The following is an 18,311-nucleotide window of genomic DNA, read 5'->3' on the forward strand; positions in this document are numbered from 1 at the left end:
AATATAAATTACTATGAATATTAAAATGCTGGATACTGCATATAAGCATGATTACAATATATAAATACTGAAGCATTTACGTACGACTTAAACTTATTTGAACTTCCGGTGAAAGGACACAAGAAAATTAGAATGTAAGTTTGTATTTTTTTCTCAACTAGTAGAGAATAAACAGTATAAGTGACATTATATTTGGTATTAGGTACATAACTTGAAACGCGGAATATCAATCTGTCTGAAATATTCATAGTTTTTCGATTTCTAGACCTTTACTCATCATTCACGATTCGTTGTTTATCAACAATTTTTTGAACAGCTTGGGACCAATCTCCCAAGTGGGATATAATAGCCCGTTTGGGATATAATAGCCTAAACGGGATATAAATTTAAAGTGCAAAAAATATTTTTTTTTATTTTAAAATTTTTGATATAAATCCGCATTAATGTGAATCAAATGCAACAACTTTTGGTTAAGAAGTTTTTCTATATGTCTACTGGCGTGCGACCAGTTCTCGCCGAGTACCAGTTCTCGCCAGTACATTGTGACGTCATTTTATCAACACATAAAATTAAAGACGAAAAATGACGTCACAATGTACTGGTGAGAAATGGTACTCAGCGAGAACTGGTCGCACGCAAGTATAGTTTGTAAAATTGATCCCCAAGAAGTTTTGGATATACTGATCGAGGGATCAATCTCCGTAATAGCACAGCTACAGAAAAAGTTGTTCACCAAAAGTTGTATTTCATCTATTCTAATGCGGACTTTTATCAAAAATTTCAAAATCAAAAATTTTTATTTTTGAGTAGGCTCGCAAAGCAAGCGTCCTTGTTATCATAGCCGTTTCTGCGAAAATTTTGCACTATGTTATTCATGCGCTAATGAAAAAAGTGCATTCATTAACCTCCTTTGTTTGCGTGATTGCCAATTTGAAATGGTTAAACAATCTTATCTTTTTTTACACATATATTTTAAAAGTTTTTCTTGATGTTAAAAAAATAAAACAAATAAAAGTAGTTTTTGTTCAATGGCCGTCCATGAATTCGACAACTTACACGGGGAAAACCTTGTTCCTTAAGCGTAAAATCTATTTTTAGAAAAACCCAGCTCGCGAAGCTAAGCGAAAAGACACTTGCTGTCATCGGATCTCTTGGAGTGGATTTTGAGCACAAACGTGAATTGATAATGTGCGATATAGTGCAAATTGTTCTTATTTCTTTGTCATTGAAATTTGTCTCTATCCTACGATATTATGCATTGCCAGTCTGGCAGGCATTGCCAGTCTATCATTGAAATGTCAACAGAACTGTTGAATCAAAGTACTGAAAGTACTGACACGAGTTGATGATTCAGGAATCAGACATTTATTGACTCTTTTCTGCTTTCAATACGCAGAATTTAAAATAATTCATGAATTAAGTATAGAAGTATCTTATTATCACTGGCTACAACATATCAAAGATAGAAAAAAATCATGAATCGTTAAAGATAATTTTTTAAATAAATAGGATATATCTAAATATTATTATCGTATAATTTAATATGATAAAGCTGGTCTCATAAAGGTTATGTCTGCCACAATGAGCCCTGTAATCTTTGTTCAACTATGTTTAATTCATTTACAAAAGACAGAATTTTTTTTATGTATTACTAGTAACAATGTAATAAAAACAAATACATCAAATATTGACAACACGTTCAGAGCAAGTCGACTCATAGGCCCTTCAGGCCTTTGATTTGCACTTTAAATTTATATCCCATTTGGGCTATTATATCCCAATGCAGAAGTTGAGAAAATGATTTGACAGCGGGTTTGTGTTGATTTGTTTGTGATATATGGATGCATTAATGTTTAAAATGTAGAAATAATAGGTTTGCTATGAAAATTCAGGGAAACTGGAGTCGAAACATAGGTAGAATTGTAAACCGTCTTTGGTTCCGAAAATTACACGTTTTCCAGAATCAAAATAACATTTAAGGCTAAATAGTTGTAATAAAAGTAAATACCTTATTTATTGAACATCAGTAAATATTGCCCATGGTGAAATAAAATTCAGTGAAACCTTAAGATTTTAAAAAATGAAAAAGACTTTAAATGCTGAACATTTTACAAATGCCCCCTTTTTACCTGTAAAAACTTCAAAATGGTGCCGCTTGTCAATCAAGTTGAAACAATAGCACCCAGTTTGATTGACCTGATCGTCCAAGGATGATCTGGCCAGGTCTATTGAACTTTGTTTACTAGCAATTAACAGCCTTCCAACAGGTATTTAAAGGGGAAAATAAAAATTCAAGTTTTACCATTATTGAAATTGATTGTGAAAATTAATCATTTACCGGTAGTTATAGAAATCACACAATTTATATTTAAATATGCATGACCTAATGAATTCCACAACGATAAGCAGCTTCAAAACATATTAAATTTTCTTTTGAAAACAAACGTAAGAGTTTTTAAAGCTTTATTTACCAATGCACTAGTAGTTGGCAGTTGGAATTTGATGCACCAGTTGGGAAATTATAGATTACGTGGCATGGCTGCCTTTTCATTCTACATTTTAATTGATCGCAGTGTACTAAATGTAAAGAAATGAGATATATTGGAGTTGTTTTATTTTGAAATTATGGTAAATAAAAAGGTATGTGTAATTGGTAAATGATAATCATGATTATATATGCTTAGATGTATATGAAACCAATAAATTCCTTGCTTTCCCTTTTTAACAACAGATAACTTGATTCATATATGATATTGTAAAACTTAAGACATGGGATTTTGATAGTCTGAAATATATTTTTATGGCAAAGAAACCAAATTGTGAAAGACTTATTCAGTGTTGGTAATTGAGTTTGATTAAACTGGGGGTGAAGTTTAAATGAATTTTATAAACATTGCAAGTTTTTGGTCAAAGGAACAGAAACCACCCAAGTTTTTCTTTCTTAGAATATTGTTTTCAACAGGCAAGTTATGAAATTATGCATTCAAAAAAATTCTCAAATCTACATTCCAAATGCAAATTTGATACTTGTACCTAAAATATCTTACATCTTATTTTCGTCATGCTATGGTGGTTTTATGCAATGATATAACTTATTTAAGATATCTTATTACATGATAGAATTTTGAATTCTGAATTTGTGAGGAAGGAGAAGCATTTTCTTAATTTACTTTGAGCATTCACTATTCAAAGTCATACACGTGTGCATGGATAAAGGTATTTCAGCATGCATGCACATCATAATTTGATCTCTTTTGTAACTTCATTTGATGAGGCATATACATGCAAACACATTCATTTTTTATGCACTCTAAGTTCATATTTTCTGTCTTCTAATTTTCATCATCTAAAATAGTTCAGTAGCACAGTCGGTTAGAAATTTAGTCAGCTTGGCTTATGTTGGTCATGAGTTCGAGACTTGATGAGGTTTTCACTCTTTTCATCTTTATAAGAATTTTTTGAATGCATTTTTGTTGTAAAACATATTGTAAACTTAAAAAATTCTTAAAAATTCTTTAAAAAACACTGACTGAATATTTAGATGTAATGTACACTCATCCATAGTGATTTCTCAAACTTCCCTCTTCCTCCTAGAGTCAGGAGGTCTTCCTCTTAGAGTCAGGAGGAGGCGGGATGGTTAAGCAATTAACCATCACATTTACCTAAAATTTAAGAAAAACAATACAATTTTAAAAAAATGGCATCTACCATTGAGCCCTCTTAAAGGTCATATGAAACGATATCCTGACCATATTGAGTTATATACGGGAATGAGTTCATAAGTGCCTATTTAATAAGACTGACATTGTTTTTTGGATATTTTATGCAAAATGTGAGCGCCACAGTCGATCAAAATTACTTAATCGGGAAAAGGAACATTGACTTACGCGGCTTACCTCCCTTGCTTATGACGTCAGTAAGACCCAATCGCCTTATAAAGCTATGTTGTGAATACAAATATCCATGTCATTTTGCAGCATTTTAAAAGAAAAAAAATACTATTTTATATAAAGACTTGTATAATTATACAAAAAAAAAATAAAAATAATCAACCACGTCAGTATTTTTTCTCTCAAGAAATGAAATCGTGTGCGTTTTTATTTACATGTAATAGCATGTACATAATGATATTCAGTTTCGAGACTGCAGGGAGAATAAATGATTTTCTTCATAGATCCACATGCAAGTATAATATAATTTTAATATAAGCATATTTATATGTTTTATTTTGATCTTTTTAATGAAATTGACAAATTCAAAAATAAGTCTGATCGTTTTTTCCCATTTGCACGTTCATGCAATTCATTAAGATTTTTTTTCTAAACAACTTGTAGGCCTCATTGTGCCTCATTCGCTTCACGATTATATTGTTTGTTTCACTTTCAAATTCACAAATATGTTACCATTTAATTATTTTTAGTCTATGAGAAATTTCTTCAAATGTTTTGTTTTTGAAACGTGTACTTGAATGTGCGGTGTTTTGATTTTAAAACGTTAAATGCTTTAATTCCCTTTAAATGTAGCTCAATCATTATACGTACGGAAGAAGAAAATGATGTTTCTATTTCAAAAGGATACGGATAATTCATTAATCAGCTGTAAATGTTGGAGCATTTCTTTCGTTAAATTTCCACTCCAGTACGGGATCTTCATCATGATTTTACTTTTGTGAGAAGCTGATATTAGATTTATTCATTAACGACCAATTAAAACTAAGTCATCTGTAGGCTACTACGAAATCAAATGATCTCATTTGAAAAGAAAGACACGTTCATATATGCAAAAATTACTAAAATTTAATCGATAAACAACTGTAAAATTACACTAGTTTTAATGCATTGTTTACATCGGTGGGTCTTTGTGACGTCATAAATCCACAAAATCAAGAACGATAAGCGGGCAAGAATTTTTTCAGGTGCTCAGTTTTCACGGTTATTTCTCAGTAATGCAAAGGCAAAAAAATCTTACATCATGTATTTTAACATTTGTTTATACCAAGCTTGATATTCATGAAAGAAAATCATAGTGTTAAAAATCGTTTCATATGACCTTTAATAAAAAAATTTTTTTTAAATATAATCAAATTCATATAATTTGTAGATTTTTTTTTTTTTTTTATGAAAACAGACAAAACAAACTTACGTGACCATGCATGCACACTTACGCTAAATTAGAGTGTAAAATTCATATCTTTACCTCATTCAATTTTTGATTTAAAATTAAGAACCACTATAGAAAGCATTTTATAGTTTAAATGATCACAATGCTTATTATTTATTCGTATTCTATCAATCAAAATTTCTACAAACATATTTTCTGTAATTAGAAAATGCCCACAAACAAAAAGAAGTATCGATACTCACCATATGCATGAAAATTTCTTGATTCATGTGTACTATATATAAAGCAGTACATGTACATTTTATAAATCAGATAAAAAGCCATATTCTCCCAATGGTCACTTTAGTTTTCTCCTTTCATTGTGTTATTTCAAGACAGGTATTTGTTATTGAAAGGTTTATATGCGATTCTAGTTGTAGTTTTATACAGTGCATAGATTTTGTAATTACATGCATGATCCACCAATAGTTCAAAAATTACAAGAGCAAAGTATGTACAGTATCAATGGGGAGTGCCTATGATTTCTGAAGTTTAGGAATCAGTGGGGATACTTTCGACATTCTTATTTATTCTTTCGATGGATCACTTTTCATTTTTTGGCTTTTAAGCACTTTGTTATAAAAAATTCCATGTAAGAATTTTAAAATATGATTAAAATTTATTGGCTGATAATTTTTTTGTTTACTAGATAGCACCTGGTATTAAAGTTTATTCATGCAGATTTACCTAATTTTATCCATGCATTCCAGCACTGAATGCTAGAAAAAAAAAACTTTCATAGAAACTAAAGTTTCAGTTAAATTCAAGTTCTGATTTACTCTGCAAACCAATTTTAAGACAAAAGCAATACAAGTTTTCCATGTCAGAAAACTTGTGAAAATCAACCTTAGTCATGATATAGTATTACTAATACACATGATGCTAAGCAGATTTTTTTTTGAAGAAAAAGAAATGCCTTGATTAATAATGGTTTGAGAATTGAATACAATTGATTTGGTGCTTTGTCTCCTAAGAAAAAAGGTAATAAGATGCAAGGATGAAACACGAAACTAAGTGATATTTAGTTGGCATTTCTTTGCATGGCTTTCATTTGCATAGCTAATTTCATTAGATGATTTATTTGTTGGATTTTGTTTGTAAAATTTATAAACACACAATTTTTTTTATGCAGTTAATTTTTTTTTTTTTAGATTTCTTACTGTAAGAATTTTAGTTTGTCGTCAATAATTGTACTAGATGAACATTTATTACCATGGAAACAAGACGTAAAGAAATCTGAAAAAAAAATGATTAGATTTATGTTAACTAACTAAATAATGTTCTCTATAACAAGATGTTTAAGGATCGTCAATGACTAGGCACAATTTTTACCACGCTTTCCGGGTCTATACATGTATTTTTAATGAATTCAAATGAATTGTGATTAGCTAGGATATAGTGTTAAGGTGTCCAAGTTACTGATTTCTCGTGCAAAATGTCAGTGGTCTCTTCAGCCAAGCATGATTGCTGTATATGCGCAAACTATCATATATTCACTGCTTGGTCATTATGCTTGAGAGAAAATACATGTACTACAATTAAAGCTTTTTTGTCATTTCACGAAACTGAATTTATGCACAATCCATGGCCTTTTATTAATACTTTTGAAGCAAAGCAACATTATAAACACATTTTTGGAGGTATTTTTTTTTAATAGTAAATACAGTTTTTAAAAAAGTTAAAACAATTAAATGCTCTTTTTATGAATTCCTTTATTTAAAAAATGATATAGATATATTCGATCATTTTCAATATAATCATTAAAGTAATTCCAGATGGTCAATGCCGGAACTTAAACTTGTTAAAGTAATTTCCATAAATCTTTTATTAATTTATTGCTTTCCATATATTTTTTATTTTTATACATGTATAGTTTACTTAATGATGTTCATTTTTATTGCAAATTAATTACAACATTTTTAAAAAACTTGTTCAGAAATTGGTTTATTTAAATTAGACCTTTTTATCACTGCAAAGCAAAAAAAATATAATTAGGATTTTTTTTTCTCTATGTCGTAGTCTGAATCTTTAAAATTTCTTTTTGATTGAAGTTTTAGATTTGAAAAAAAGACTTAAAAAAAAAAAATTATTATTAAATTGTCCCTCAATTATTAATACCTTAACAACATTCTTATAGCAGTTGTTCTCATAAGAGATATTGTTTTTCTCACTTCTGTAAATGTCAGGTCCTTTTTATTAAGATTTTAAATTATTATTATTTATAATAATGACACAGTTTTGGTTTCACTCTCTGTTAAAACAGTTGGGGATGAGGATCAGTTAATGATCTATTAATAGTGTAACATGTTATAAGCACTATTATTGGTAAACAGTGCTGAGAGATAAAGAAAGGGAGAGAGAGAGGCGTTCTGATTTCAATCATTGCCAAAGTCAGATGTACTGCTGGTAGAATCGATCCTCAGGTAAACTGCTTTGTCATGTTTCCATTAACACGTTAAATACCTATGTCACTTCCCAATAGACCAAGTCTACGGCCAGCACGCTGCTTTTCATTTTAAACTCACAGACTGTGCTGCCTGCTTGCTGAATGACAGTAAGTGAGTTTTGTTTGTTTGTTTGTCTGTTGATTGTGTAGAAGGGTAGTTCATTAGTAGTTAGAAGAGTTAGAGGAGATTTTTTTTCCCTCTGAGGTTTCAGTCATTCCTTAGGGTTATTGGACTAGAAAGTAAGTGTTTGAAAATAAGGGGTTTAAAAAATAATCTGGGCCCAACATAAAGCAGATGTATTGCCGTAATCAAGCAGGTAACAGGTAAATATACAATTATTGACGAAAAAAAAATGCTTGAAATGTGTTATCATTTTTATAACAATTTTTTGTTTAGTTTAGTTTTATTTTATTGCTTGTTTTGAAGAATTTATATCCAAAAGATTGTATTTAAGATTTTTATGATACTTTAATGATCTCGAGGAGAGGGATTTTACATCATTAAATCTACACTTTCATTGACGAAAAAAAATATTTTGTGTTGGGTATGTAGATATAGATCATTTTAATAAGCTATCATTAAATCAAGACAGGTTTATGTACTGTTTAAATAGAAAAGATGTGTATTGGTTTTAAACGTTTCGAAAAAATTAAATTAACTATGATATCTGCCACAATGATATTAACAGTAGAAATCAAATGCCAATAATTCACTACAGATGCATGACGTACCCTTATCTATTTCCAATAAACTGGTAGATAAAATTCTGCCGAGTCATAGCCAGCTACTGGTGATCTCTGCCCACAAACAATAAATCAGCGGATATGAATTAATTTAAATCCTTTATTTTGCAGCCTAAAGCCCATTCTGTTAATTATTTCATTGTTTTTGAGTGCAATCTATTGGGTTAAGAACTGTTGAGGGCTAATGAGAACAGTATTGTACTTAATTGGTATATTCAGAGTTTTTCTCTCTCTCTTTTTTTTTTCTTCTTTATTTTTATGTCTTTATTTGAAGTAATTTTCATTCTCCTTATCATATGTTATTTATTCTTTATTTAAGAGTGTTTTTATGATATCAAGAATTTTGTTCTTGTAAAAGATTTTTCAAGGTAATTAAATCAAACAATTTTTGACACCAATGTTCAAAATCTGAATCTGTATTTCCTTGACATAATCTATCATTTTGATTTGCCAGAAAAACCAATCAAAAATATTTGTTGACTTCCTGTAAATGTTTATGATAAAATAAGGACACTTATCTAGAAGCGAATTGAAATATTGTCATTATCACATTATTTTCAAGTTTACCAATCTTTGATGTACATGTATAACAATATTTCACCTTATTCAATAGACCAGATAAATTTTGTTCAGGGCATGTTCATAGCGAAAAAATGATCTCAATTTTCTAAAACAAAGTCAGTTTAATACATATAGTTTTGAATATTTGATAAACTAATTTAATGAAATATTTGTTCAAAAATATTTAAATTATATTATCTTAAAATTACCTGTAAATTAACTGCTTTTTATCATTATTACAAATGTAGTAGGATGAACTTTAATTATTCATGATAAAAATGGCAAAATTCTTCAATAATTTATATGCTGTTTTTCTATAAAAAAAAAAAAATGAATTGCTTTAATTAAACATTTTAGACTTTTTTGGAAGAATCTTTCATAATTTTATACTATTATAACAATACAAAAGTAAATGCATTGCATAGGAAATTTCTGTCTTAGAAGAGCCCAATATTTAACAACTAATTTGAATATCTTTTTAGCCATTGAGTGTTACATACTTAATGCTTACACACCTCTGTAACTGTCAAAATTGAAAAATCTTTCATTAATTTTAATTACCAATAAGACCTTTTTTACAGAAAAAAGCTAACAATCTTTCAAATTTTCGAAACGTCATTAAAACTAATTTGAATCTTAAATTTTGCATACCAATACTAAATTACAAACAAATTTGGATTTGCTTCAATTGCTACTTTAAATTTGGAAAATGATAAATTTATCCAATTTTATGCTAAACAAGCAAATTGCTAAAGGTAATGTTAAACTGTCACCTAACAATCTTTAATTAATTTTTCTCGTTATCTGCGGATCTTTAAAAAGTTAATTTATGTGTTTTTAAGCAAATGTATTAAAATGAATTCAGAGTTGTTTCTTTGCATAGTCCTGCAAACCGGTACTAACGCTTCACTGATAGTTGTTGTATAAAGCGTAGTATAAAACAGCTACAGTGTCTTGGCATTTTGTGACTAGGAAATGTTAGACAACGACGGATCTTCTTGTAATCCTCAATTACGCCTGATTAGACAACAGGATTCTTGTGTTTTAAAAATGGTTAACTAATGTGTATAGCTTCCATTTGTTTAATTAATATGATCCTGTAACTTGTGTGTGAGAAAGATGCTGATGTGGAGCAACATTTGGAGACTTTCAAATTTGACTTTTAGTGCATTGAAAAAACTCTCTCAGATTGATGCTATGTTTTTAAAGGACACATTTCAACCGAAATTCAAACTTCGGAGTGGTGTGACTTGAAACAAAAGGGGCCTGGCCCAATGTAATCAGCTGATTTTCTGACTGGTAAGGTGGACAAGAATACCATTATACTGGTAGCTAACTTTTGTCCGTGTTTGTTGAACGTTTTTGTTTGCTTGTATATTTACTTCTCTGGCCGCTGTTTAAGTATTGTACTGTTAAGACTTTATAGAGTGAACAACTGTGGTCCACTATGCTATCATTGTGTACTTTGTATAGGATGAAGGTGTTTTAGTATTCTGTTAGATTTTCATCCGATTCCAATGTACTGGTACTCGGAAGTGCTATGGCGAAAAGATTATTGTCAGAGGAGATTGGTAACTTAAGGAGTTTGAGGAAATCATAATATGACTAGAATTTCAAAAGCTGGATGTCAGTAAAAAGGAGTATATTCTAAATTAGGACAAAGAAAAATTTTGATTGAAAATTCATTCATAGATGGATTAGTAAAATAATTTCAAAACCTCATTCATGATGTAGTCATTTGCAGAAAAGGATTTCTATGAATACAGCCTATTGATTTATTTATTTTTTTCCCTGAAAAAAAAAACCCCAATGCCAAAATTTATTTGATTATTCTACAAGGACATTTGTGACTTGGAAATAAATTACTTTGCAATACTCAACAGTCTGCAAAAAAAGGTGCTGAGTCAGTTTAATAAAAAAAAAAATCTATTTTGTTAACATAGATAAGCTGTGTCATAAAACATATTTTTGCCTTTTTTTTTCAATAAATATATGCCTTCAACATATTTGATGCTGGGTAATTGAAGATGGTTTCTGAGTCCTAGGAGTTAAGTGCTTTCATTGTATTGCTAAACACCCTATGTTATCTTCTCATCAAATCCTATATTGTAATCCACTCACGTTCGCAAGAGTGAGGTAGCAATATCCAGTAAAAGTCCCAAGTCATGCGAACGTGAATGTACGAGGCTTTGGAATTCTATTTTTCCATGCTAGAGTGATTAAGAAATAAAACACTCATATCTACACAGCTGTATGTAATAATTATTGAGGGGAGATTGGTGTGTAACGCAATGATTTCCTAGTAGTATTAAGAATAATGTAAGTAACCGCTCAACCAAGGAACATCCCCAAGGGCGCCTTATTATTGAAATGACCGAATAACTCAGGTAAAATACTTTCCATTGATCAAAAACTTTGGTTGATCTTTGTGTTCACTCTAGCAGAACACAGCTTTCACGTTTCACTCCAACTGGGCATGCGCGAGGGTAATTGACACAGTTCTCTATTTCCCACCTATTGTCCTTCATAAGTCTTATGTCATTATTCCTTATATGGAGATCACGTCTGCATGTGTGTTTTATATAGCAATATTTAATAGCAATGAAACATCACTTTTTTTTAAACCTTCACGTTCACATCATTAGGCAGGCAAAAATTGTTGTGTTTGGTTGACCATAAAGGCTGCCATTATATTAAATGGATTTAATTTCTTTGTGTTTGCAATGAAAAAAGGTTCCATGAAATAATACACTTTGGTCCACAGAGCTTTTTTGTATGATGAGCATAATTAACATTGCACTATAGAAATAAAGGTGTAGGTAATTCGTCGGCCCATGTTCACTGGTTGAAAGTAGGACCCCAAAATAGTCTCTACGGGTCTTTTGTAAAACTTTAAAGAGGGAAGTTGTCAGGAAAGTCAACACATAGAGTACTTGATGAATATATTAGCCAAAACAATGATTTGGAAATGTATCAGGTACATGCATTTGGAAAATTTCCTTGAGTGAATCTGAAAGTGAAAGTATGAAAGTATACATATTTTATATTAAAAAAACTAAGTTTGATTGAAATTGATGACCATGGAAATTAAAACTGATTACTCATTTCATCCAGGTGGCTTGGCAAAGGGATTTATTTATAGGCTTAGCAATGACAATAGCTGTTATGCAAATGACTCTAATACTGCCTTTTTTTCTGACTGCATTCTTTTCTGGCATAAAAGCTAAGGACGGACGGATTGCACAACTAATAGGTGGTTATTTTTGTTTAATGGTTTGTTAATTGGACACCTTGAAACCTTCACGAGCACTGTTAAAACACAAATGAATTGTTTTTACCTGGCCATGACTTGCACATTTTGTGCATTTGATATTAAAGAATATATCTGTCTGCTGGATATTCATTGATTTACTGTAAAGTCATAAAGTAGAAATTGTAGGCTAATAAGCTAGGGAGAGTGAGAGATAGGGAGAGATTTGTGATAGTGCTGAGTCACTGTACAGTACATAGCAGTGCTGATACTACGTGGGATCAGCTGTGACCTCTTGGAAGAAGGTCGGACCTAATGATTACAAACCAACAGATCTGGGTAATTCGCTTTAAACTTGTGTACTTGAGTATTGGACCAAGGATCTTTACTTCTTGGTTGGTCAGTTGCTTTGCTTTGTCAAAAGTATCAATAGGGCATTCTTTGGCTAGATAAATTTATTTAAATTTTCTTTTAGTTAAAGAAAAAGTATCAACAGATTTTTTAACTTTTCTAAATTGGTACAATTTTTTTTTGTTCTCCTCATTAAGAATTTTTTTTTTATGAAAGTGCAAGAGAGAATGACAAGGTCATTTGGATGTTTGTGTTCCTAAATCTGTGTTAATCCGTGCCAGTTGGTTCTTTGCCTCGTCTGGCTTCTTTCAGACTCCATTGTAATTGACCCACAATGCCCTCACGTTCACATCGCATTCTTTCTTTCTTTTTTTAAAAAGGAAAGTAAAATTGAAACATGATTTGGAATGAACAGACTATTTTATCGATGAATAGACAGCTCATTTGCATTGAAAATAAAGACAGCCAAAAAGTGCTGCCTCATTCAGCCTTACCTTTCCTAAGGTCACATGACGCGAGATTAGTGTAGCGTGCATTCAGGAGCTCACACTTTATAATTGAGTCTAATCATTGACATGCATGTAATCATTGGCATAACTTGGAGGTTGATTTTTGAGTCAGAGTATTTTATTCTGTCCTCACATTCTGGCTTGGAACATTGGACATGGATGCAAACTCAGGCAAGGTTTTTACTGAATTTTTTTTCTAGAACTGTCTTGGTTTGACAGGTTCATTCATCTGATTGAAGGTGGGGATTTGTTTACAGCATGTTGTTGGGTTTATTGAATTATCTAGAAGTTGTGTGAAATTGGTAAATGATTTTCAATAAAAAGTGATCCTATTTAGATCACATGAAGTTCAGTTAAGACATTGATCAAGTAGATGATATAAAATTTACTTTGGCTCTCCATTGATATTCCGTTAAATGTATTTTACGTGCAGGTAAGTAATTACTACATTTGGATTGGATAAGGAAGGTAGATATGGAGGTGTGTGTGTATAGGTCTCAAAATGGGAATACTGGTACTAGATTTTAATTCTCTTGATAAACTTCAAGCTTTTAAAAACAGATATATTTTGTGATTTTGATTTTTTCAAAAGACCAGATGACTACATGTACATAGTTTTTGATATTACGTGTATATTCATTTAGGAAACCTGTGTTATCTAGCTGTGAGTGTTGGTGAGATAAATAATTACAAAGCAGTTTTTACTGGAAATTTTATTGATTTATTTCTTTATTTTACAGGACTTTATTCAGCTATAATTCGAATCAAAGACAGTCCACGATGTATACTTGAATTGTTGAAAAGGAACGGAATTCAAAATGTCTGCACAGGAAGTGTATGAGGCAAAGTTGCAGACGGACTCAAGTTCTTGTTACCGCCCTAAGGCAGTAACCACAGAAAAGCCTGCAGATGGGAGCATGCATTTTACGATCATGAAGCATCCAAAGGAAGCTTTAGAAGTCATGAGCACTCTGCGGAGGCTTACAAAACTATGTGACGTCACCCTCTTGGTGGGGGAAGAAAAATTCTTAGCTCACAAAATTGTGTTAGCCGCGGCCAGTCCATACTTCCGTGCCATGTTTACAGGGGGAATGAGAGAAGAAGAAATGACCACCATACCCTTACATGGAATCACGCCGTGTACGTTGGCCACTCTAATCGAGTTTGCGTACACGGCGGAGGTTCGTGTCAGTGAGATGAACGTTTGTTACCTCCTGCCAGCAGCCACCATGTTTCAGATGAATCATGTTGTGGAGGCTTGTAGTGTCTTTCTTGAACAACAGCTAGACCCTAGTAACTGTATTGGTATAGCAGATTTTTCTAGTGAACATGGTTGTGTGGAGTTACAGACAAAAGCAAGAGAATATATTTTCAAAAATTTTTCTGAAGTGATAAAATGTGATGAATTCTTAACGCTTTCACCTTGTCAGCTTATTAATTTGATTAAAAATGATGAGCTGAATATTCGATGTGAGTCCGAGGTGTTCAACGCTGTGATACGATATGTTCAACACGATCCAGAAAAGAGGATCTGCAAGTTGGAAGGACTGCTTTATGCTGTTCGGTGCCATTTTTTGTCTCCTATGTTTCTGGAAAAACAGTTAAATCATTGTAATATTCTGAAGAAAATGCCTCAGTGTCAGGAATATTTATCGAAAATTTTTCAAGGATTAAAACTTCATCAGACATGTCCAGAAAAACCCAGAAAACCATGTTCACCTCTAGTCATATTTACCGCCGGTGGTTACTTGCGACAATCCCTCAGTAACTTTGAATACTATAACCCCTCTCTAAATCAGTGGACAAGACTTCCAGAATTACCTACTCCCAGGAGTGGACTATGTTGTTGTATTGTGAAAGGCTCCTTTTATTGCGTCGGAGGCAGAAACAATTCACCAGATGGAAACATGGATTCCAATGCCTTGGATGTGTTTGATCCTATCCGGAACATCTGGCTCTCCAGAAGTCCGATGACAGTCCCAAGAAACCGTGTAGGAATTGGTGTGATTGACAACATGATCTATGCTGTCGGAGGTTCACAAGGTCAACAGCATCATGCTTCTTTGGAAAGGTAAGGGATCCTAGAGAATGCAGCATATGTAGCATTATAATTATGTGATATTGAGAAATGTGTACAGCACTGCCTGTGTTTGCTTGCTAAACCCCAGATCAAACCACATCCATCATCTCTAGGGCATACTGAGAACACATGGGGAATCTTTATTTGTTTGATAACAATATATATATAGTACAATGCAGCTTAATCTTGGATAATTATGGTAGGCTTACATTTCCTTAAATCATAAAAAATGATAGATAGTTGCAGTGGTTAGAGCACTATATGCATTTGGAGTTTCTCTGTAAGAAAATTGATTGTCTTAGCAGAAAGTAATATGGACATGTACACGTTCAAAGATTCTACATGTATGCAGGTTGCATGTACAACTAAATGGAATTGCAAAAGACTAGCTCGTAAAGGGTGGGGTGGGAATGTTTTCAAATCTTTACTATACCGAATTGCAATTCATGAACCTCTACTAGATGTATAGATAAACACTCAGCAGAACAAAATAGACCAAAAGTCTGATGGCCACCTATCATGACATCTTCCAAACATAAAAAAGATTGTGGGTTTGGACAGAATCCAGGATGTCATTGTCTCTTAATTCATTAATATTCAGAATCATGAATAATAAAGCCTGTGTAATCCTGAACTGCTTCCAACAAGTGAGGAAGATTGTGAAATCCTAGCCTGATTTGATGAGTGCTTGTTGTACCCTGGTCTTTGTGCAGGCTTGTCCCCAGAGTCAGAATCAGTCTTTGTTAACAGTGGCAATAATAGCCTGGAATTACTCAGCTCTTTGGAAGACTTTGTGCATTCAATGACTGCAATATCTGTGTATCAGTGTATTGTCAGTGTGGGGGCTTTATCTCATCAACTTATTCCCATATTGGCAATATACCCACATGACTTGCAGATATATGCAGGGCTTTGTTTAAAATTGCATAGACATTTTGCCTCTAATTAGACTGACAGAAAGATTAAATGAACTCTTTAAATCTGTCAACAAAAGCTTTTATAGTAATCCCGAGCAGTGCTTGTAAAGTTAAATTTCATTATTCATCTAGAAAGAAAGAAACGAACCAAGATTAATTTTGCAGTACATGTAGATTTGCCTTGATTAAAGCTTAGTTAAAGTACCTGCAATTTATCCATTGTTAGGGGAAATTTATCTCTTTAAGATGTAATTAATGTGTCTATTTGTTGGCTTTTTGTAGATATGACCCTGACCTAGATAGATGGACTATGCTGGCATCTATGGCCACCAAACGAATTGGTGTTGGGGTTGCTGTAGTCAACAGGTTGCTGTTTGCAGTAGGTGGCTATGATGGCAGCAACAGGTTGCGGAGCATGGAATGCTATGATCCAGAGAGAGACGAGTGGCACTTTGTAGCTCCTATGAACACTACACGCAGTGGTGCTGGTAAGTCCAATGGCAATGTGGTTACAAGTTCAATTCTTGGATACTTGCATATTTGTATCAATAATAATGTAGGATTTTTGCAATAACTAGTCATTTTTTTTATTCAGGTGTGATTGGAATGGATGGCTATGTTTACGCTGTTGGAGGATATGACAGTAGCTGTCAGCTAAGCAGTGTGGAGCGATATTGCACCGCCACCAACCAGTGGGAGTTTGTTGCCCAAATGAAGAGTCCAAGAAGTGCTCTAAGTGTTGCTGTAATCAACAATAAACTCTATGCCTTAGGTAAGAGTCACATGAAAAGTTCTTGTTGAGGTTGCGTTTGGTTGTCAGTTTAATTCAGTCTGATTTTGGATTTTCCACTTGCCTTAAACTGATTATTGATGCTATTTTTAGTAGTACATGTACTATTTTTTTAAATTTTGACAGGTGGTTATGATGGACAAGAGTTTCTGTCAACAGTTGAGTGCTATGATCCTGACAAAAATGAGTGGGAAGAAGTGACAAACATGACTTGTGGTAGGAGTGGTCACGGGGTGGCGGTGGGGGCTGAGCCCTGCCACTCCTGACATGAGGTCTTAATGCCCCGATCAACCGTCCAATCAGAATCTGCAATCCCACCGTGTGACAAGAACAGCTAAAAATCGGCATAATATCTCACAATGCTCCCAGCATTTGTTGCACATGCAGAGTCTGAAGCAACTTCAACACAGGGTAAACGAAAAAAGCCCACCTGGGATTTGTTACATTGTACTGAGAAATCAGGCTCCAGCTTCAGAAGATGACCCACCACAGAAAAGAATCTACATGCTCAGAAAAAAAACACTTGTAAAGAAAATATCACAGTATTAACTTGCACTGTCATATCCATTATTCTGTATGAAAAAATTTGATTATAATGAGGTATACTTTAAGTCTATTGGTATTAGAACTTCTTTATTCTGTGGTATTGAAAAATTGAATTCCAGATTTGTTTCATATAACAAAAGAATGCATTTTAGACCCTTTTTGTTTTTAAAACTGATGCTATGAATATTGAAGATTTGACATTTTCATGGCTGTATTTTGAAGAGATATTTTTAAACATCCATTTTAACAGAACCATTCAAACTTCTATTTTGGCCCATGGTTTTTTTTAACTACAGACATGAAACCTCTATTCTGATGCTTAGACGGGGTCACTCTGGGTCAGAAGCGTGACCTTGAATCACGTAACCTCTATTTATTTTACCATTTGTTTTTTTTCCTTCAAATATTACTATGGTTTGTGATATTGATCAGCAATTGACAGACAAGATTAATCATTGGTGCTATTGTTGTTTAGCAGACAAGTCAGTCCGCTAAAATTCAGAGGTGTAAACTCACATCTCTCATTGTTGTTATGTTTTTATTCTGCTGCATACACTAGTTCTGTGTCAATAAGTAGAATTCCTGTAATTATTGTAAAAGGGAAAGGTTGAAGTTGTCAATGTGTAAACTGTGATAGAATCGTATAAAGACGACTTTGTATAAGTTATTTTACAAGGAAATTTCTTTGTATCCTGTACCCTACAGTGTAAAATATACCTACATTAGAAAGTATTTCATTAAAGACCAAAGGAAGACATTTTAAGAAAAACAATTTTTTCTCTCTTTTTTCTCTCTTTTCCATAATTTTCTTTTCACTTTCGTAAGGAAAAGTGCTGCATTAATTAATGTGTTTTAGAAAACATGAGCCACCAGTTTTTTTGTTTTTTTTACAAAACCTGATTGAATGTTGTAGAGCAACACCTTAAAATTGATTTTGGTTCAAACCATCTACTATAA

At 32.5% G+C, this 18,311-nt stretch overlaps 1 protein-coding gene across 6 annotated transcripts; it reads left to right on the forward strand.

Moving 5' to 3' along the window:
- Nucleotides 1–86: 86 nt before the first annotated feature.
- Nucleotides 87–17,531, forward strand: LOC128166548 (kelch-like ECH-associated protein 1). Of its 6 annotated transcripts, none has more exons than XM_052831791.1 (5): nucleotides 87–134; nucleotides 13,762–15,092; nucleotides 16,301–16,506; nucleotides 16,614–16,790; nucleotides 16,935–17,531. In XM_052831791.1, the coding sequence occupies exons 2-5, from the start codon at nucleotides 13,840–13,842 to the stop codon at nucleotides 17,072–17,074; spliced, it is 1,776 nt and encodes a 591-aa protein (XP_052687751.1). In that variant the 5' UTR covers nucleotides 87–134; nucleotides 13,762–13,839; the 3' UTR covers nucleotides 17,075–17,531. The 6 variants fall into 6 exon arrangements, with proteins under 6 accessions (XP_052687751.1, XP_052687749.1, XP_052687752.1 ...); XM_052831789.1 differs by lacking the exon at nucleotides 87–134 and adding an exon at nucleotides 7,617–7,714; XM_052831792.1 differs by lacking the exon at nucleotides 87–134 and adding an exon at nucleotides 9,654–10,210.
- The last annotated feature ends 780 nt before the right edge of the window (nucleotides 17,532–18,311 follow it).

The sequence above is a fragment of the Crassostrea angulata genome, chromosome 10 (genome assembly GCF_025612915.1).
Source record: "Crassostrea angulata isolate pt1a10 chromosome 10, ASM2561291v2, whole genome shotgun sequence".
Classification (NCBI taxonomy): Eukaryota; Metazoa; Mollusca; class Bivalvia; order Ostreida; family Ostreidae; genus Magallana; species Magallana angulata.